Source organism: Pogoniulus pusillus, chromosome 12 (genome assembly GCF_015220805.1).
Source record: "Pogoniulus pusillus isolate bPogPus1 chromosome 12, bPogPus1.pri, whole genome shotgun sequence".
Lineage (NCBI taxonomy): Eukaryota > Metazoa > Chordata > Aves > Piciformes > Lybiidae > Pogoniulus > Pogoniulus pusillus.
In genome coordinates this window covers 24,939,359-24,962,112 of record NC_087275.1, presented here as the reverse complement: position 1 = coordinate 24,962,112, position 22,754 = coordinate 24,939,359, and the positions used below count along the sequence as shown (strand labels likewise).

At 46.0% G+C, this 22,754-nt stretch overlaps 1 protein-coding gene across 3 annotated transcripts in view; it reads right to left on the bottom strand.

Annotated features, from left to right (window-relative positions):
• The window catches only part of SRPX (sushi repeat containing protein X-linked), a 46,231-nt gene extending 25,895 nt beyond the window's left edge, over window positions 1–20,336 (bottom strand). For all 3 annotated transcript variants that reach the window (XM_064151936.1, XM_064151937.1, XM_064151938.1), the window contains exon 1: window positions 20,047–20,336. In XM_064151936.1, coding sequence (XP_064008006.1) covers window positions 20,047–20,116 — 70 coding nt within the window. In that variant the 5' untranslated portion in view covers window positions 20,117–20,336. The remainder of the gene's footprint in view (window positions 1–20,046) is intronic.
• Window positions 20,337–22,754: the final 2,418 nt, after the last annotated feature.

Sequence of the window (22,754 nt, the reverse complement as noted above, 5' to 3'; positions counted from 1 at the left end):
CAATAAAACACAGCAGTTAGCAAGAAAAACCCTTAAAAATATCCTACAGTGACATCTAAGGACAGCAGCTTCAGATCATGAAGTCTAATCTAAATGCCAGATAAATCTCCCCCATGTAGGTCTCACACAGATTTCCCTTCTGAGAAATCCTTCTTAAAGCCTTGCATGCAATGAATAGGTACTAAGGAGGCTCAACACTACGTTTCACACATGGTATCTCAAAATTACAGTATCTGTGGAGGTCTGAGATCAAGGTCCATACAAGATGCTGTTTAAAATTAGGTTCCATTAAATAATTCAGGCACCTCAATAATCTACTAATTTCATCTTCAAAGCACACAAGCTTTCTGTAGAAATCAAACTCAAGAGATGTTATCACGAGGATAAAAGAGCTACCAAAACAACCTCGGTCTCCCCCAAACTATCAGCATCTGCCAATAGATCACATATCTTATAACAAACAAACTAATCTGTCCAGAAACCAGCAAAACTTTACCTATTAATCTACCAGCCTCAGAGAAACCCAGGAAAGAAACCCAGCCCACAGATCTGCAGCTGCTCCACAGGAGTAGCTTTAGTGCATCAGGTCAGTCTACAGGGGAGCAGTGCCCTCCACAGCATCAGTCCCAGCACTGCTCACAGGGGTTTGGACTATCTGAAGATGAGACTCTTTGTATCCCCTTCCCAATCCATCTTGCCACATTACTGACACACTGGGTGCATTGGTCACCCAGGATGTGAGAGCAGCCTGCAGCACTCAGCAGCTCTTTTCTGGGAACCAGAGGGAAGCAGCAGGTGCATGCACTTTGTCAGACCAAACTCTTAAACCAATACTGCAGTCATGCAAACCATCTAGGCTCCTGCATGTGAGAAAAATCAAGAGTTGTGCTCACATGAACCATAAAAGGAGCAAAACCTCACAATTCACCTGGGGCACAAGTCAAAGCTTGCTGTTACAGTTAAACTAAACTTAACAGTACAGACAAAATGAGCTATTACATAATACAGCAACCTTTGAGGAGGTGGGGATGGAGTAAAGCAGCACAGTGAAGCAGCTGCCAAAACAGCGGTGGGGGGGGAGATAGCAGCGAATGCAGAAGACAGCAAGGGGGAAACAGAAGCTGTGCTTCCAGATGGAAAGTTTTTGATGGTCCAATGACATTACATTAACTTATCCATGGTTGCCATTTTGTGGCCTACTCCTGGCATGTTCACCTCTTCGCTCAGAAGCTTCAGTACTTTTCCATCTTATCTAAGTTCCTCTGTTCCTAATTCTTATATCCGAGCTATAAATCTCACTCAAACAGCTGCACCACTGTGGTGGAGGGTTGCCAAGCCCTCATTAGACAGAATTGTATCACAGTATCACCAAGGTGGGAAGAGACCTCACAGATCATCAAGTCCAACCCTTTACCACAGAGCTCAAGGCTAGACCATGGCACCAAGTGCCACGTCCAATCCTGCCTTGAACAGCTCCAGGGACGGCGACTCCACCACCTCCCCGGGCAGCCCATTCCAGTGTCCAATGACTCTCTCAGTGAAGAACTTTCTCCTCACCTCCAGCCTAAATTTCCCCTGGCGCAGCCTGAGGCTGTGTCCTCTTGTTCTGGCGCTGGCCCAAGGACCATCAATCACGGGGTCAGAAGCCCACGGTGCCAGCCACCGTCCCAGCCGCCGTTCACAGCTGTGGGAGAATTTCTCCCGCAGTGGGGCATGAGCTGTAAACATGAGACCTTGTCATGGGAAAAGGTCCTTGAGCTGGAAGGCACTGTGAGCAACCTACGCACATCTGCTGAGGGCTGACCCTGCCAGCCCCTGGGGTGGAACCACAGGTTGTTTTGATAAAGAATAACCTATCTGTGCCTTACACATAACTTTGAGCCAATCTGTATTGTCTATCTGTGCCAGCCCCAGTATGGCTGGGTACACCTCCTCTAAGAACTGTATAAGACACTGCACTACCCTAATAAAATCGCATCGCACTGATGCACAGAAGCTATAGAGTCAACTCATCAGTGCCCCAATCTGTGAGCCTCTGGACCTCAGCACCCAGCTTGGCTCGTACCCGCGGAAGCTCAGACAGCGTGCCCCAATAACCCCTGAATTGTTCCAATCCACGATATTTGGGACCTTTCAAACTGACTCCAGCCAGTGAGTAACTGAGAAACGCGATCTAAGTCAGAATAATCTCCCAATAGCCTACCAGTGGCACTTTCATGCCACAGACTCTCTTCCTAAATCCTTTCAGACTTTTGCTAAATTCCCAATTTGCTGTACATAGACATTGTGTAATATAATCTCGGAACCGCATACAAAGAACTTGTGTGGGGCAGTTGTAAATAAGTGTGGGGAGGGGGATTCCTGGTGTATATAATATTAAATTGTTTAAACCCATTTAAAATTTGGCCTCATATTTCATTCGCCCAAAACCCAGACAAACTCCTCCACAACAACCACGCTTGAGGCTCCTGCTTGACTCATTCGGTAGTCCAAATCGTCTTGGAAACACACAAGGGAACAAATTAAAGCACAGAAACCTGACAAACTTCCATTCAGCAAGAGCTGTGCTGAAATGAGGAACAGAGGCTATCGTGACAGTCACAGCATGTTCCTGAATCCAAACACTGCTCATACAGACCAAGTTAGTAATCCCACCTGCAGTAGCCCAGATGATTAACTTCTAGAGCTGTTTAGAAATTTCCCTGCTTATAGTTATGGAAATAAAAATGTGAAGAGCACAGATTTGATCTTCCACACATACACAAGACCAAGCTCCACACAACTGTTGCACTTCTCTTTACAAGTATAAGGTCTCTTAGGCACAGGAAGTAATCCCACAGCAAGAATCATAGAATCAACCAGGCTGGAAGAGACCTCAGAGCCATGCACAATTTAATTCACTGCATCTCAGTATTAAGATGCAGATGACATGTTTGAAAGCACAGGTTCTAACTTGTTTCTAGAGAGACGCCTCAGACAAGAGTCAAAACAACAGTTCTTTCAAAGTCATTCTAAAGCACAACAGAAAGCTGGAGAAGCAGCAAGTTCAAAAGAGGTCAGAGATGTCTTAATTTTGCATGCCAGCATTACTTTCTGCTTTATGACATGAAACTACCCAATGAGCTGACAAGCCACTCACCGAGGGGACCAGTTCCTGTGTAGATAATTCTGTACTGGGAGAGGGAATCATGGTGAAAAGGGTCAAGAAGAAGCTCTTTTGGGAGCTCCTGAAGCTGGGAAAGTGGTGCACCTGTGCTAAGGGCTGGCAGCTTCTGGGCAGGCTGTTCAGGTGGCATGGGCAGAGCCAGCACCCCTGGTGGCACAGCTAAATGAGGAGTAAACAACCACACCCCATAAGAAGCCTCAGGAAAGGCAGCAACCAGCCACCAAGCACAGAGGTGAGCTCAGTGGGATCTGGAGAACTCCACGCCTGTCAGCCTGACCTTGGTACCAGGGAAGGTTATGGAGCAGTTCATCTTGGGTGTGCTCACATGGCAAGTGCAGGGTAAGGGTGAAATCAGGCTCAGCTGGCAGGGGTTGACAAAAGGTAGGTCCTATGTGACCAACCTCATTTCTTCCTATGACCAGATGACCGACTGAAAGACTGTGGACATGGTCTACCTGGACTTCAGCAAAGCCTCTGACACTGTCCCTCACAGCAGTCTCCTCAAGAAACCTGTGGCCCGTGGCATAGCCAGGTGGAGTCTTTGTTGGACTGAAAACTGTCTGGACAGCCAGGCTCAGAGAGGTGTGATAAACAGAGTTAAATCCAGCTGGCAGCCAGTCACCAGCAGTATGCACCAGGAGTCAGTACTGGGGCCAGTTCTGTTTATTATCTTTATCAATGATTTGGATGAGGAGATCAAGGGCACCATCAGCAGATGACACTAAATTGAGTGGGAGCAGTGATCTGCTCAAGGGTGGGAAAGCACTGCAGAGAGATCTGGTCAGGTTAAATTGATGGGCTGAGGCCAGTGCGAGGAGGTTTAACAAGACCAAGTGCCAGGTCCCGCACTTTGGTCACAACAACCCCAAGCAACACTGCAGGCTTAGGGAAATGTACTTGGAAAGCATATTTGGAAAGCAGACTGGTGGAAAAGGATCTGGGGCTGCTGGTGGATGGCCAGCTGAACATGAGCCAGCAGCAGTCCCAGGTGGCCAAGAAGGCCAACTGCCTCCTGGCACGTACGAAGAACAGTGCGTCCAGGAGAAGAGAAGAGACTGCGTCCCTGCACTTGGCCCTGGTGAGGCCACAGCTTGTTTACTGTGGTCAGTTCTAGGCACCACAATAGAGGACAGACACTGAGGTCCTGCAGTGTCTCCAGAGAAGAGCAACGAGGCTGATGTGGGGTTTGGAGGGTATGTTGTATGAGAAGTGGCTGAGGCAGCTGGGGTTGTTTAGGCTGGAGAAGAGAAGGCTCAGGGAAATTCTTATTGCTCTGTACAAGTACCTGAAGGGCTCTTTCTCCCAAGTAACTAGACACAGGCCATGAAGAAATGGACTTCTGACAGGGAAGGTTTAGACTGGATATCAGGAAGAACTTCTTTACTGGGACAGTGGTCAAGCATTGGAACAGGCTTCCCAGGGAGCTGGAGGAGTTGCCATTCTTGGACATGTTCAAGAAGCCTGTGGATGTGGTGCTGCACGATACAGTTCAGTGGTCATGGTAACTGGGGTATGGTTGACATCAATGACCTTAAAGGTCTTTTCCAATCATAATGATTCTATAAAGGTGTTTCTAAACAGACTAATTACCCATGTTAAGGGAATCATGACTTTATATAGAAGTCCCACAACACAACTCATTTCATGTGCTGACAAATACTGTGTGACAAAGAAAGCACTACTGGCACAAGGTGTCCAGTTTAATTCACTGAAGTCACACATCCAGCAGTCATGTCTGTGCAGTTTACTCTCAGAAAAATCAGTGGCAAGATGGAAACTGTGTGGACCCAGAAACCAGTCCAGAACAACTGTGTGAAGTACATTTCAGTTCAGCTTACTTTTATGTTCACAAATAGATACATCAAACTCAAACCAAAACACTTTCCACCACCGATTTTGGTTTATTTTTCACTCTCCAGATTGGCAACAAAAGTGGAAGATATCCAAGTGGCTCTGACTCAACCCAGGCAGAAGTCCTGTAACACAGCAGCAGTCAAAGGAAAACCTGGCAGACAACAAAAAGCTAACAAACACTTTTGCCAACACACATTTACAGTCCAAGAACCTTAAGTGAAGTCATAGGCTGCTCTCAGTATCTTGCTCTACTGCAATTTTACTCTAAATCGTGTTTTTAGAGTTAAGATGTGCATTATATTCAACTTCTGTTTGTGATACACACAACCAAAGGCCATGGGTTGTTTGGGTTTTTTGGGAGTTTGTTTGCTTTGGGGTTTTGTTTGGTTGGTTTGGGTCTTTTAATACCATCCACTTGGGAACTGTAATATAAATATGTAAATAAATAAAGTCCATCATGAAGATTGTGTCCTTATCACAGAATGTAATAGGTCGGAAGAGACCTCCGGAGATCATTGAGTCCAACTGCCCTGCCAAGTCAGGATCCCCTAGGGTACTTTGCACAGGAATGCATCCAGGTAAGTTTGGAAAGTCTCCAGAGAAGGAGACTCCACAACCTCTCTGAGCAGCCTCTTCCAGTGCTCTGTCACCCTCACTGTAAAGAAGTTTCTCCTCATGTTGAGATGAAACCTTCTATGTTGAAGTTTGTACCTGTTGCTCCTTGTCTTATTACTGTGGACCACCAAAAAGAGATTGGCCACATCCACTTGACACCCACCCTTCAGATATTTGTATACATTGATCAGATCTCCTCTCAGTCTCCTCCAGACTAAACAGCTCCAGGTCTCTCAGTCTCTCTCCATAGGGGAGATGCTCAAGTCCCCCAATCCCCAGCAAAGAGCCCCCCTGTGGCTCTTTGCTGGACTCTTCATGAAAACAAATACGACATGTTCAGAATCTTAATTCTGGAAATTCTGCCTTGCTCTTACTTGTGATGAGACATTCTAAGTGATTCAATCAAAAGTGAAGATTTAAACAGATTTTCTTAAAATGCAATATATATATACCTAGTTGATTTTCAACATAAATAAAATCTAGACAAATAGGTGAAAGATACAGATGAAAGGCCTCAGCTGCTGAAATAAAGTGATGATTTCTGTGGATAAAAAAGCAACTTACCAGGCTAACAACGAGACACTTGGGACCTGACAATGGTACATCTTTAACAGAAGTATCGGTCATGCCCTGTGTTGTTCCTGCCTTCCCACACAGGCCATGCTCCCACAATTGCAGAACACTACAACCCACAAGGTACCACAATGATTCATCAAGGAAATGTGCTGTGGGGGGCAAGCTGGAAGCTTAGCTCAGAAGGAAACAAATCTGGACCCTATGTACATGACCAATGCTTTCATGAAACACCCATTTTCACCATAACCACTGAGGGATTGGACATTTAAAACACGAGGTGCAGAGAAGGATGAAGAAGTTGGCTTCTGTGACCTTTTAAGCTGGCAAGAAAAGGCCCAAGGTCTCAACAGTCTCCTAAGAGCTGGGATGGCTGGAGCTCTCCAGGAACCCAGATAAGCTGTTTGTGTAGACCACAGCCAACCTCAGGAACAGCCGCATGGATGAGTCTGCCCCAAGGCTAGCTCAAACTATGGAAAACTACCTTGAGTTTTGGTATGAAACCTTGTTCAGTTGAACAAGCTTTGATGACACAGTGGTTTTCATCCCTGATGGCAGAGCATCAGGTCCATCAGGACAGCAGACGCCAAGGACCAGCCGCTATGCATGGCACAAACTTTTCTGGCAGAAAGCACTCCCCCAGGCCATTGCCACCTTCTGTGTTAAGTACCTGCAGGCTTGGCTTTCTGGTTTGGGATTTTCTTGCTGCTTTGTGTTTTTTTTTAAGCACTTTTCTCATTACATTTAGGAAACTGAGTTTGTAACAAGTCAAGCCTGAATTACACAAAGCCCTACAGAAACAAGAGGCTCCAGAAGCTTCCTCAACAGGGAAAAGAGAGGACAGAGTACGTTGTGGGAAGCTGCACCATTGGATACACTGGAAGGCTGCAAGACAGAAAAGCAAATTTGGACTCCAAAGAAGTAAACAAATGCTACCACTTATAAGATTATTATATTTTAAGCTTCAGAGAAATATTTCTGTGAACAGACTGCAGTATGATTTTTTCCCCCTAAAAAGGCTTTAATGTAGGCCTACTACATTTTAAGAACCGATTGAAAAGACTGAAAACCAGGCGGCCACCTATAGAAGATTAATAAGGGACTGAAAAGAGGCATCACTACTAGCAACTAAAAGGAGGTGGAACTACTAAGTGGCATCCTGGCCTGTATCAGGAACAGTGTGGCCAGTAGGACAAGAGAGGTTATTATTTTCTTGTGCTCAACACACCTTGAGTACTGTGTCCAGTTCTGGGCTCCTCAATTCAAGAGAGATGTTGAGATACTGGAATGTGTTCAGAGAAAGGCAATGAAGCTGGTGAGAGGCCTGGAACACAAACCCTATGAGGAGAGGCTGAGGGAGCTGGGGTTGTTTAGCCTGGGGAAGAGGAGGCTCAGGGGTGAGCTCATTGCTGTCTACAACTACCTGAAGGGAGGCTGTAGCCAGGTGGGGGTTGGCCTCTTCTCCCAGGCAACCAGCAACAGAACAAGGGGACGAAGTCTCAAGTTGTGCCAGGGGAGGTCTAGGCTGGATGTTAGGAGGAAGTTCTTCCCAGAGAGAGTGATTGGCATTGGAATGGGCTGCCCAAGGAGGTGCTGGAGTGGCCATCCCTGGAGGTGCTCAATAAAAGACTGGATGAGGCACTTAGTCCCATGGTCTGGTTGATTTGATAGGGCTGGGGGATAGGTTTGACTGGATGACCTTGCAGCTGCCTGATTCTAGGATACTAGTAACTGGTTCATTAAATAAAGAATATTTAAGCTGAAAGCCTCCTTAATGACAAGTTCCAGGGGACTCTGGGATAACTTTCCAAAGGAAGAGACTGAAAACTAATCCTGATCTATTTGGAATTGGTGACACATGGAAGATTTTTTTTTAAATGCTAACCCTGGAAACTGGCACAAGTCAGTATCTAACATTTAATACTGTAGCACCAGATACACTGCTTTCCTCTCCTTGTCCTTGAGTCACGTGTGACTTCTGAAGCTCTGCCATTTTTCAGAAGTATTTCTCAGATTTTATGAGAAGACCAAAAGGCAGGCTCTCCAGGAAAAGAAGAATCTCATCCTTAAGTACCAGGCACTACACCAACACCTGAAAACTAGAATCAGGAGCTGCCTGTCATCCACAGGAAACTCTCCAACAAGTTCCTAGAAAACAGAAGGGGAGCAGAAACACATGAAGTAACTCACTGTGATTTCTGCCTGCTCTTTAGTTAGTGAAGTCACACAGTGTAAGAAGCAACAGAGAACTACTGTAAACCTTTTGCTGGCACCAAGCTCCCTTGAGAGGCCCTTCCCACTGAGGGCTTCTACCCTGCACAAATTTTACCTTCTCTGCTTAAGTCACCAATTGGGAAAAACAACAACAACAACAAAAATCTCTCTCTACCTTCTTGTGGATCATTCTCAACTGACTCAAGTAGGACTTCTCGAGCTAGTTTCAACTTGTCAACCTGTATTTTCTCACTAGTTTTCCTATGAGTAGCTTCAACTGCAACCCAGAAGAAGTCTGTCACAGCATGCTTTACACCTTACTTCCATGTGAGCACCTTCCTTTCAAACTAGGAGCATAAACATTGGTTTACAAAGTCTCTGTTCTAGAAAGTTTATTTCAGCCATGACACCAGCCAACAGACAGCAGAATGACAGGCTGCTGGTGCTAATATTAGAGGCCACTCTCTGAAGAAAAAGAGAGACTTCTAAGGACTCCAGAACAAGAAAAGACTGGATGAGACACTTAGTGCCATGACTGGATAGGGCTGGGTGATAGGTTGGACTGGATGATCTTGTAAGTCTCTTCCAACCTGGCTGATTCTATGATTCAAGGACTACTCATGCTTCACTAGTGCTTTGCACAGGTAGCATGAAGGAGAAGAAGCAGGTACTACGGTAGGGAGGAAGAGATGAAGGCAAAACTTAGAACATTGTACAGCAGTCAGCCTGTTGGTGCAGGCAGACACAGGACAGCCAGGCAAGAGCATTGTATTTTATATCGCTCACTCCACATAATACTTCATTACTGTTATTGTTATTCCTATTGTTTCTTCTCTCTCTGTGTTCCTCTGTTAAAGTCTCCCTATCTCAGCCCATGGAGTTTTGCATTTTGCTCCCTACTTTCCTTCCCGTCCCTGGAAAGCGTTGGGGTGGAGGCAGTGCATGAGCAGCTGTGTGGGGTTCAATTGCCAGTTGGATCTAAACCATGATACCAGAATTAGATCCTTTTCCTTATGAAGAGGGGAAAGGGTGGTGAAAATCCACTGCTAATACCAGCAACAGCACTTTTGGAACAAGCCTTAATGACTTGGATCACCCACATAGATACAAACATAAAATCAAGCGCTCAGGTTCCTTGATTTAGTCTTCTCACCTTCCATTTCCAAATCTGTTTGTATCACTGAAAAATGGTGCAAGATTTGACATGGATTTACACTGCAGACAGGCCCAATAACCAAAAGACCTACATGCTTGCCTATCTACAGAAGTGCTTTTGAGCTTTGTTGATTTATTGTAACGGTTTACATTTTCCCTTCTCTCTTACAGAATTTTACTGTGATATGCAAAATTTGAAACCTGATGCACAGTCAGTTCCACACTGTGGTGTCTCTCATGTGCAAAAAACAATCCCCTATTCCCCCTTTATCTATAGCCCTGTACCAGTCTTGTTGCATTAAGGAAAATGAGATGTTACATTTAGCACAGACTCCTAGCAGAAGATAAGGGGTTTCACAAGTTGCACACAGCAGCTTTCCCATCACCTGCCTCTCACTGCTCTGCCCCTCTGCAGCAGGCAGGCTCTTAGGCATCTTATCTGCAAAGTTCAACAGCAGCCTGAGACAAGCCAACACTTGCCACTAAGACATCAAGCCAAAGGCAACCTCCAACAATATCTGACAATAAGCTCCCTGGGTCCAGCTCCACTGCCTAGCTTGCTCCAAGAATTGAAACCATTCAGCAAGAAGCTGTTGCCAGGATGAGTCCATCAGCCAGCTCCCCAGTGTAAAGTGTGCTCCAGCTTTCAGATATTTTCAGGAGCTTGTTACAAGGCTGGAGCACTCACATCACAGGTGGCTGACAACTAAAAGCCTGAAAGAGATGCAATCGTGTACAGACTTGTAAGCTGCTGTATACCATGGAGCCTGACAAAGTCTTCCTCCTCCCCTGCTCACACACAGAGTATTTTGCTGCAGTGGCAGAGACTCCTCACAGCTTCTTCCAGAGCAGAACCTGAAAGTGATTTGGAGTTAAATAGGATGGTCTTAAGAACTGCCAGAGTAAATCTAACCTGAAACATAACTTGCAGCACCAGCTTTGAGAACAGCTTGGTAGGAGGGCGAGGAGCAGAATAGCCTGTAGTTTGTTGAACAGCACCGGCGCAAAGGGCTTTTCAGAGGCAGTCAGTCATTGCACAACTGAAACAAACCTCTGCACCCACGAGGGTCTTATTCATGTCTTTGCACACTTCTCTTGCCATCTGTCAGTCCCACCTAGCACAGTAGCTTCACCCAAGAAAGACAGAATAACGTGGAGGGCATGGCTTCCCACCAGCTGGAACTGAGAACCAACAGGCTCCACAGCACAAACCCCATTAACAAACACATGGCCTTATTCCCATGTGTCATATACTAAAATATCACAGGATGTCACAGGTTGGAAGGGATCTCCAGAGATCATAGAGTCCAGCCCCCCTGCCAGAGCAGAACCATACAATCTATCTCAGGTCACAGAGGAACACATGCAGACAGGCCTTGAAAGTCTCCAGAGAAGGAGACTCCACAACCTCTCTGGGGAGCCCATTCCAGTGCTCTGTGACCCTTACAGTAAAGTTCCCCCTCGTGTTGAGGTAGAACCTCCTGTGCTGCAGCTTATATCCATCGCTCCCTGTCCTATCACAGGCATGTAAGAGGGAAGAGTTGGTATGTGTTTGCTCAGAAGTTACAACAGGCCAATAATCAGTAGGTTATTAGACCTAAGATCCAGGGGAAACAAGGCTTGCAAATATGCACATGAGCAGTAGGGAAAGATGGTATGTAAGAGATTCCAAAATAAAGGAGGAGCTCTGTTCTCCTTTGTTTGGCCCTCTGGGATATCCTGACCATATGTCACGGAATTCTGAACCCATCTACACAGAGAGCCTAGGTAGCTGGGTTGGAGCAGCACCAGTCTTACCACCATGGTGGAGTGGTTCCTGCTGGGGATGCCCATCTTGAGAAGGTAAGTTCCTGCCAGCCCTGCAAATCTACACATCTCAGGAGTTTTGCTGGTCAGTTGGGTAGGGTGAGAGTAACCTGCTCTTTGATCAATAGAGTTACTCAGCATTCCCTGTCATACACCTTTCTCTCCTTGGTTTTAGTATTTGAGCTATAAGCATTGTAGTTTCCAGCATACCTTTCTCTTTATGGTTTTAGTATTTGAGCTTGATGCAGCCCAGGATATGATTTGCATTTTGGGCTGCATGAGTGCACTGCCCATGTTGAGCTTCTCAACAATCAATACATCCAAATATCTTTATTCAAAGCTCCTCTCAACCCACTCTGCACCCAGACTGTATTTTTGCCTGGGATCGGCCTGATTCAGCTGTCAATACTTCTTTCCTTACTACAGTAACATGAAAGATATTACCATCTTTCAGCATCCACATCCATTCCTATCCTATAAAAATAAAAGTATGGGAGTGATCTTTTTATTATTTGGGTTTTTTTTTCCTTTTTATATTCCACTGCCACTCTTAACTCAGAGCCAGGAGTATTGTTTCTGGTATCTGCCTCTAGGCAGCTTCGAACAGTGAATGTCTGTGAGTCAACGTGGATTTAATCTTCAAGAGCAGCTGGACAGATGCATGGTAATTTTGGCCTGCTTTATTTGTGAGTGATACAGCAGAAGCAGAGAGCTGCAATGGATGAAGACAGGCAGATTCAAATCAAGCAATTAAGTGCATTGCCCTAAAATTGACAGCTCCAAGGAAAAATGTAATTAGTATAGGCTCGTAACTTAACTCTGAGGCAGGACTTGGAAGCAGACTCTTCCCTCATCTGGCCAGTGTCAGCAAGTCTGGCAGAAGACCTCTGAGGAACACCAAGATGGACCACAGACCCTACCAGGTTAAAACTGTCACAGTACAGCCTAAAAGAAGAAAGACTTTGCTAAATGACTCATGTTGCCAGCCCACAATGGTTAAGTGTAGGCTTTGGGTAAACCATGCAGCATGACGAGGCTGAATATGTAACTGCTTTCAAACTGCAATGCTATTCTTAGTGGATATGGCTATGACATGCCTAAATCTGGTACCACCATGGGCAATGGCATTTCCTGAAAAGAAGAAAGGAAGAATAAAATCAGAGGTCTTCAATCACACTGCTCAGTTTGTAAGAAAACCTGTCCAGAGTTGTGATAAATGTTACATTTTACACAACTAGGGAAAAAAAGCACCAAAAAAAAAATTACAAAGAGGTTGTCCTCCTGTAACACCACCACTGTAATTTCAGAATCTTCAAAATAAGCTTTCCTTGTAATACAAGCTCCTAAATCATGCAAATTGCAAGTGTGAGTAGTCTGATATATGTATATTTTTACCCACTGCAAGATCTGGAGCAAAAGATAGCAATAACATAAAATGTATTGTTATCTAATTTCCTAGCAAGCTGCAGAGGTTTCTTCTTTGCCTCCCTGAGGAGACAGCTGCTTGTCCAATTCAAAGACTATGTAGACCAAAGACATATCTACACATAGGTGGAATATAATCAAGCCACAAAGATGATTAAGGGAATAGAACATCTCTCTTATGAGGAGAGCCTGAGGGAGCTGGGGCTCTTTAGCTTGGAGAAGAGGAGACTGAGAGGTGACCTCTTTCATGTCTATAAAGATATAAAAGCTGAGTGCCAGGAGGATGGAGCCAGGCTTTGCTCCGTGATGCACAATGACAGGGCAAGGGGCAATGGATGGAAGTTGAGGCATAGGAAGCTCCATGGAAACATGAGGATTTTTTTTTTCCCCTGTGAGGGTGAGAGAACACTGAAACAGGCTGCCCAGGGGTTTGTGGAGTCTCCCTCTCAACATCTGCCTGGATGTGTTCCTGTGTGATCTGGTATAGGTGATCCTGCTCTGGCAGGGGGGTTTGGACTGGATGACCTTTAGAGGTCCCTTACAGCCTCTGACATTCTTTGATTGTGATAAGCACCTTGCACATTTGGGTTGTGGGGTTATCTTCTCTCCCACTGAAAACAGCTCGCAATGACCCATCTCACAAGAGCAGCACAGGACATGCATCAATCCGAGCACTCTCATTTCTTTCTATGTCCCATGAACAGAGCAAAACTTGGGTCTCTCAGAGCAGCTAACCTAAACTCCCACTGGTGCCATCTGTTCTCAGGTGAAGGAAGACACACGGTGTCATCAAGTAAGCAAAAAGCATAAAGTTCCATAAATTTTATCTGCTCAAACAGCAAAAATCTTTGCCAAAAATGTCCAACCAGCACTGGTTTGAATTGTGCAGGCTGGCAGAAGCTCAGTGCTTCAGCAAGGTCTGGGGGTGTTTCCTTCTCCCAGCCTGTAATTTGCCCTGCATGCTTCCAGGAAGGGACAGCAGCTCTCTCAACTATTGAGCTAACGTTTGACAGCTGAAACCAGTGCAGTGAAGACCTAAAGGCGGCCAGCTGAAGAGCACAGCACCACCCAAAGCAATAAAAGAAGTCCCAACCTCAATTACTTATTTCACACCAAACAGTTTGAAAGATTTATGTGAGCCACATCCCCATTTATCCTCACCAGTGAGCTTTCCTCTCCCAGGAGGCTTGCAACAGCTTGCTGTGAGATCACACGTGAAGCCACCATGTCACCCATAACTGGAAGCAGGCAACAAAGCTGGGCAGCCTGCCTCTCAGTCACAAGCTAAGTTAAAACACACGAGCAGCAGAGGAGAAAAGAACTGAAAACTGCTGCCCTACTGAGAGCCATGCAAGTGAGGAATCAGAGTAGGTATGGGAGAAAGTCACTTTGGAAACCTGTACTATAGACACGTCCAGGAGCCCTGGCCAGTATCCATATCTGGGCTCTACTGCATTAGCACCTAAACAAACAGGGATCAGGGGAAAAAATAAAGTGCCAAAAAACTAAGTGAATGCCTTGTAAAATGGATGACACCCCACATAACTCAAAACAGCAAATTAAAACAACAAGAAGAAAAGTATCTACATTTAGCCCATATCTGGAGCTAACTGATAGCAGTTACTCTACCATCTGATGACTCCTCTCTAGAAGAGAAAGGGAAGCAGAAAAAGGAGAAAGACCCACAGGCTGAAATTAGATTTAGTGAGCTAGACAAATTAACATAGAATCACAGAATCACTGAGGCTAGAAAAGACCTCTGAGATTATCAAGTCCAGCCTGTGACTCACCATCACCACATCAGCTAAACCATAAAGCCAGGTGCCATATCCAATCTTTTCTTAAAGACCTCCAGGGATGGTGAATCCACCACCTCTCTGAGCAGTCCATTCCAGTGCCTAATCACCCTTTCTGTGAGGAATTGCTTCCTAATATCCAACCTTAACTTCCCCTGGCACAGCTCCAGGCCTGTCACCAGTTGCCTAGAAGAAGAGCCTGACCCCCACCTGACTACAACTTCCTTTTAGGTAGTTGCAGAGCGCAATAAAGTCCCCTCTTGTTTAGCCTGGAGAAGAGGAGGCTCAGGGGGGACCTCATTCGTGTCTACAACTACCTGAAGGGAGGTTGTAGCCAGGTGGGGTTGGTCTCTTCTCCCAGGCAACCAGCAACAGAACAAGGGGACACAGTCTCCAGTTGTGCAGGGGAGGGATAGGCTGGATGCCAGGAGGAAGCTCTCCCCAGAGACAGCGATTTGCCATTGGAATGGGCTGCCCAGGGAGGTGGTGGAGTGGCCCTCTCTGGAGGTGTTCAAGCAAAGCCTGGATGAGGCACTTAGTGCCATGGTCTAGTTGACTGGCTAGGGCTGGGTGATCTTGGAGGTCTCTTCTAACCTGGTTGACTCTATGATTCTAATTCTAACTGTATATAGCTGCAAATGTTTGTAATAGATTGTATATATATGCTTGTATATGGTGCTAAGCTGTGAATATGAAGCTTCATTCTTTAACTTCCATCTGGCTGACTTTAGTTTGAGTGAATACTTGGGGGGGGGGGGGGGTGGGGGGTGGGAGGGGGCTGGTGATGCCCAGAACCACTACAGTCTGTGCAACTCCCCCAAGTCCACTTAGGCAGTCTGAATTTTCAGCCCAGTGGCTTATTCAGCTGAATGCTGATATAACAGCACGATAACGCTTGCTCCCTGCACCTTCATCAGCCATAAACTTCACCCACTGATACCCATCCTGTTCCTATCACAACGGGAGAAAAACAACAAGCAAAAAACAAATTCAGTCATGTTCCTATTTATTTACAACTATTGGTCTCAATAGAGAGATGAAGCAACTATGGTAAATAAAATCTCAGCATTACCAAGCAGTTTTTAAAACTGATGTTGATATTCCAAGTTGTAAACTCATTCATGCTTTTCACAGGCAAGAGCCTCACCTGTACTGATGATGGCAACTTCAAGTGCCAGTTTTTATAAGCACTGTGTTTACATACTCCACACAGTCAGGAAGCCCTTACATGTTTGCTAGCACTTACTACTGCAGTACAGCAAGAACAAAAGGGATAATAGAGCAGCTTTCAGGCGTGAGGAGTAACTGCTGTTGATTGTTACTGCACTTCCTGTACCATCTCCAACACTTCCAAATTTCACTACCCACACCAGTGCACACAGTTAGCTTGCCTATGCCAGCTGTATTTCACTTGCTCTACAATGCAACTTTGTGAGGAAGAAGACAGCTGAGCAACTCACCAAAGGCTTCTCTCAGGAAACCTTAATGTCACTCCTGGCTTATGTGATCTCACCCTGAAGATTTCAGCTGCACCAAAGCCCACAGGTGTTGCTTTAAAGCGAGCAGCTTGAGCAGGCTTGGTATGGAGGATGCCATGAGCTGATTACTTAAGGAGCACTCAGAGAGACCTGTAGTACTATGATAATGCTTAAATTAAGCTGTGAGGAGTTTTGAGAAGGGAATTACTACAGCTCATGAAGATGCCCCACATCACACAAGAAAACATGAAAGCAGCATCAAGGGATGAGTTAACATTAGTGACTGCTATAAACATATGTGTTGCATTTCAGTCACTTGAGAATGTAATTTGTTAGGCTTCTCTGGTGCTGGAAGCCTCACTGATTCATATGCAACAAACCAGCTAACTGGAGCTTAGAGGGAGCCAACTCATCCAAAGCACAACTCTGGAAAAAGCTGTGCCACAGGACGTACTTAGCTGCTTATATTCACACTCTGGTGTTTGTCTTGGACTGAAAGCAATTTGAGGGCAGCCACCACCTTTCTGTTCTGTGCCTAGACAGCATGCACAGCACCTGGGTCTGTACCCACCACAAGCTCACAGTCAACACCTTCAGCGTCAAAGGATCAGTGCACACACAACTTGGTACACACTTTCTTGTATGTCCTTCTACACAAACTGTCACCTAAAATTAACAGGCAGAAAGCAAGCTGTATTTGAAAACCATAAAATCTCGGCTGACACAATGGGCTCCACCCTTGACAACACAGAACACCAGCTGCTTTGGGGCCTGGAGACTGATTCTTGACCATTCTGCAGTTTGTCTTGATGGATAGGAGCTACAAGTGGCAATGAAGTTAGGAACTGCAATGCCAGATTTTTTTAAAGCCTGCCATATGACTCTAAGCCATCTTAAATATTTACTTCCTTTGCTTTTGTCATCCTACCCTGCGTCTGTTTACAGTGTAAACTCTGAATGGCTGCAGCACTCAGAAGTCTTACTCACAGATGGACCCCTTTGCTCTGCAATGCAACTTTCTAGCAGAGCTACCCTTAGGACAACAGACTTCCATTCACTCATATTCAATTCAAATATATACATGTTAAAAGCACACCACACAAAGATGTTGTTTGTCATCACATTAAAGCTCACACACATCTTGAGAATAGCTCTGTAATATTACTTGGTGTTCAGGTGATTTTACTGGCGTGTACACAAGTACAGCAGTCTTACACACTGCAGTGACTCTTGATTTCATCTCCACGTACCCACACCACCAAAGTGATTGACATATACATATATGTATTTATAGCTGTACCATCACCAGGCACTACAGGATGGTCAGCAGTGCCCTGCCAAAACCCAGTGGGGTTAATGATCTACACTGGCTTTTCACATCTTGGAAAGCCAGAGCAGATGGAAGGAGCTCCAGGGAAGAACAGAAGCTGGTAAGAAAGAGTCATGGAAAAGCTCAAAGATCACACACCCCTCCTTAAGCCTTAGGGAAAAGGTTTAAAGCTTATTTTAACTTCCAGAAGGTACATCTTTCAAACACTTGTGAAGATCAAACCAGCTTTTCTCTGAGCAGTGCCATTAGGATTCTTTCAGTGCACTGAAGGCTTTAAATGGAACAATGTGAAAAACAAAACCAAACATGGGACCCCCTTGAAGATTTGAAACTGCAGCTGCAGGTAATTCAGCAGCTTCTTCAAATGCCTTTTAAGTATTCAGGTATTTTTCACTTACCTTCCTTCTGCCAAGGCGACAGTTAATTCAATTATATTTTCCCAAGGAATACTGTATTGATTTTGCTCCATAACCATCAAACAAGGACTGCAGAACTGCTTACAGAACTATTTCTTTCTAGTGTGGTGTTCACCATAGACTCTGGATTATGAAGTACTAATATCCTGCACTAAAACTTTCAGTTACCAAACGATCAATTCAAGAAGCTGATTAGATATTTCTGACGTTTAAATACCAATCTATTACTGAAAATAAGCATTTTGCACAAATCCAAAATAGGTTGTTTGGCTTTGCCTACAAAATACCCAAGGGTCAACTTACTAACAGTTTGCTAAAGTATGTGCATGTATAATCTAATCAAGAGGGCCACATACAGACATTACCCACAGAGATCTTTTTGAAGAGGTCTTTTTGAAGAGGTCCGTTCTGGTTTACTTAATGGCATTCTGTATCTGCTGTGCAGTTACCTACCAGCACAGCACTGTTGAAGAAAATACCTAGAGTTTCACTAGATTTCATACTGAGAACAAAGATTCGAAATAATATCACATTTCCTCTATTATAAAACCACAAACAAACAAAGTAAACAGAACATGAAACCTTAACTTCATATTAGGGTTTACAAACACAGCTGCTGGCGTTTTAAGCTCTTTGGAGCTTTTAACAGTAAGCATAAGAGGAAAATTGGACTTTTAAATGAGTGAAAACTGAAACAACCAGGCTATTGTGCAGGCAACTTGATGGTTAAAGGCAAAAATTGGATTTTTGAGACTGCAAAAGTTACATTTGGCCTTCTAGGAGAAAAGAGAAAGACAGAATATTAGCATCCTCTGCAAACTAACTGAAGTCTCACAGTCACATGAATCACAAAGTAAAGCATTCAGTCATCTTCCTAAGAAAACAGAGTTTGGCAGTACAATAGTCCTCAGATAAATGCCAGGACAGAAACTTCTGTTGCCTTTGTTGATTTAGTAACTAATACATCCAATACCTTGGTGTTTTGTAAAGAAAGAGTGTAAACCAGTGTTCCAGCATCCTTCGTGTTGGAAAGAAGCCAGCTGAAGCATGCCAACAAACCCGAGAAAAGCTAACTTCAACTCACCAGTACCATCATTATGCCATTTTATGCCTCTCCATGGGAAGAGCCACAGGCCTGCTCCTGGATACAAAAAGCAGGCTACGCCAACAAACGCACAGCTGTGAGTTCTAACAGACACCTCTCTCACCTGCTCATTGCCACTTTCAATCCACAGTAAGGCAGCCCACCTTTGAAGCAACGCTCTGAAGGCTCTGTTCTGACCACAGATTTTCACTGGCTACACCTGTGAAGCCACCAGCACGTGTCAATTTACAGCAGCTTTGCTTGCAACGTCTGCCAAGTCAGCGACGCTTAGTCTGACAAGACACAGCTGCTTTAAAAGCACAGACAGGCCGTGGAAAACGACATAAACTTGAGCTTGTCTCAAACTTTGCTACAGCGAATGCAAATAAAGAAAACAAACGTGCATGCCATTTCACTGCTATTAGTAGAAGTGCAAGATCCCGACCAGAATCACCCTTTCGGTTTTTCACATTGAAAACTGAGTCTACCCTTCTGCATGCACTGCCACACCTGGGCAACAGAAACTGGTTGCAGACTTGCGAATGCCGAAGTCCTGAGGCCAGGGCTGGTAGGTCAGACACATACTCTTCCTCTCCCCAGTTTACAGTTAAGCACAACAGACTCTCCTACTTCAGCAACTTTGAGTGGGTGTCTGCTCCCTTCTCCGTCCTCTCCGCAAGTCTGCCAGGATAACGGCACGCAGAGATGCAGAAGTGATGCCTAATGTGAAAACGCCATGTGCTTCCACCAACCCGAACTCCTCACGTTTCAACCCAAATCTGGCAGAAGTTCTAACCAAACCCGACGACCCGGGACGCTAAACCTCCTCTGAGCCGCCGGGCCGTCCCGGGACAAGCCAAGGGAGGGACAAGACTGAGAGGAGACAAAGCGCTTCGGGCGGGAAGCGAGCAGCAAGAGGGCTTCCCAGCCGGACACCTCTCCGGGCTGCCAGGACACCACGACCTCAACGGCCTCCTGGGCCGAGGCGCGACCGCGGGCGGGCAGCGGCCCCCTGCCAGCCTAGCCGGAGCACACGGCTCCGCCGCCGCCCTCCCTGCTCCCACCGCGCCCCCAGCTGCTGCCCCGCCGCTGGGGGCCCCCCGAACCCCGCCGCCCCCTGCTCCCCTTCCCTACCCTCGTACGCCAGGCTGGGGCAGGCGCCCAGGGCGAGCAGCACGGCGAAGCGCAGGCAGCAGCTCCCCATGCTGCGCGGCGGCCCTTCCCAGCTGAGCGCTGCGCGGCAAAGGGGCAGGCGGAGGAGGAGGAGGAGTGGGACGGAGACATTCTTCGAGCGGGCTCCCGAACGCCGCCGGAGACTCCTCCTCCTGGTGCCGCCACCGCCGCCCCGCCTCGCGTCTCTCCCGCCGGGACCGCCGGCGGCAGGGGGCGGGACGGTGCTCGGGCACGGGGGCAGGACGCGCGGGTCCTCGGCCCCGGCGCTCTGGCGTCTGCGTGCGCCGCGGTTACCCCTCCTAAAGGCTACCCTCTGACGCTGCGAGGGAGCCAGCCGTGGGCGCACTCTCTCGCAGTTATCGGTGTTGGGATCTGCCGGAGCTAGGCATGACGGGCAGGAAGAGCCGTGTTCGCTCCGGTCCCTGCTCCCTCAACGTGCGACTTAATCATCCTCGTAGCCCTCCGCTGGACTCTCTCCCGCAGATCCCTGTCCCTCTTCAACTGGGGAGCCCAAAACTGAACACAGTATTTAAGATGGGGTCTCACCAGGGCAGAGCAGAGGGGGAGGAGAGCCTCCCTTCATCTGCTGGACACCCTCCTCCTAATGCACCCCATTGGCCTTCTTGGCCACAAGGGCACATTGCTGTGCCATGGATGTTATCCACCAGGACCCCCAAGTCCCTCTCCACAGGGCTGCTTTCCAGCAGATCACCTCCCAGCCTGTGCTGGTGCAGTTTATTATTGCTCCCCAGGTGCAGGACTCTGCACTTGTCCTTTTTGAACCTCATCTGGTTCCTCTGTGCCCAGCTCTTTGTAAGAATTGACAGCTAGGTGAAATCACCCACGGGGCTGGGACTTGAAAGAGAAGTTCAAGGAGTCTTTATTAAAAAAAAAAACCTGAATTTGTAAGACATGTCAGATTCTTCTAATTTTCTTAAGGGACCTTTTAGTGCAAGAAAACATTTGGAACTAGGAACATACTAAATTAAACTCACATTTGAAAGCACAGTGCAAGTAATTTTTTCCTCATTTCAGCTTTCAGTTTTCATAGAAAAAAAAAATCCACATATTTGAGCTTGTGATCCTGTAAAGTTCCAGGGAATACCTGCATTACATTCTGTAATGCAGGTATTGTAATGAACCAGCATGTTTTTCATTGGAGATTCTTTTATTTGGCTGTTGAGATGTAAATGAAAACTTTCAAACCTGAAATGAAGCAAGTACAGGGTGAAAGGGTTTGAGAATGTCTTAACTGAAGACCCAAAGCAAGGTCCATTGCTCTTGGAGACTTGAAGAAACTTCCAATTGAAGAGACTTCCAATTATACCCACAAGTTAATTTAAGCACCTCATTTCCTTTTCATGCTTCTTTCAATAGCAATTCAGAACTAGAATTTTATTACTTTCTACCAGAATAGCTGTAACATAGCTACAGTGATCATGAAAATACAGCTTTTGATGGAAGGAAGAAATTCATTAAAGTGTAATTTTTAATAGCATTTAACCATCTAATAGTTTGGTTTTTTTTTCCTCCAAACAGTAAAAGAGTGATAAGAACAAAAACCCAAATAACTGAACAACCCAGCTGTGTGTAATGTAAGTTTTGGCAGCCCCAGCTATGGTTTCATTGGTCATGATAAGAGGATCACAAACTTTGGGACTCCATCCAAACTCTCCACACTGTTTTTCGCCTGGTGAACAGCCTTACTGAATGAGGATGCTCTAAAAGTTTCTGAAGCTCTGACAAAGAGTCTAGGAGAGTGAGACTGAAACAGAGACAAAGATTTGGATTGACCTGTGAAGATAACAGGCAAGAAAAGAAGCTCTGCTGTATGTACTGCTGGGGTGAGGAGCTGGAGGTCCTGAGAGGAAAAGAGGCAAAACCAAAGAGCTGGGGGAAGACATAGTTAAAAAGAGGCAGATGTGTGTCACTTGAATCACAGAATCACAGAATCAACCAGGTTGGAAGAGACCTCCAAGATCTCCAACCTAGCACCCAGCCCTAGCCAGTCAACTCAACCATGGCACTAAGTGCCTCATCCAGTCTTTTCTTCAACACCTCCAGGGATGGTGCCTCCACCACCTCCCTGGGCAGCCCATTCCAATGCCAATCACTCTCTCTGGGAAGAAATTCCTCCTAATATTCAGCCTATACTTCCCCTGGCACAGCTTGAGACTGTGTCCCTTTGTTCTGTTGCTGGTTGTCTGGGAGAAGAGGCCAACCCCCACCTGGCTACAGCCTCCCTTCAGATAGTTGTAGACAGCAATGAAGTCACCCCTGAGCCTCCTCTTCTGCAGGCTAAACAACCCCAGCTCCCTCAGCCTCTCCTCAGAGGGTTTGTGTTCCAGTCCCCTTACCAGCTGTGTGTCACTTGAAGTGCTGTCTGGGGAATGACAGACAAACCCCCTCAGTCTCACCAGTCTGCTGCAGTCAGCAGATAGCTGTCAATCCCCACTGCCAGCACATGTGCTTCAGTTCATGCAGAGCAGACGCTTCGCTCAGTGCCAGTTTCAAAAGGCCTGGCAAAGAGACTTTGCTCATTTTGCAGTTTTAAGTGATACATCCACGTTTTCTAATAGAAAACTGGTTTCCCTAAGATGACAGTCTGGAGAAGACTGAGAGATCTGATCAACGTATACAAACATCTGAGGGGTGGGTGTCAAGTGGAT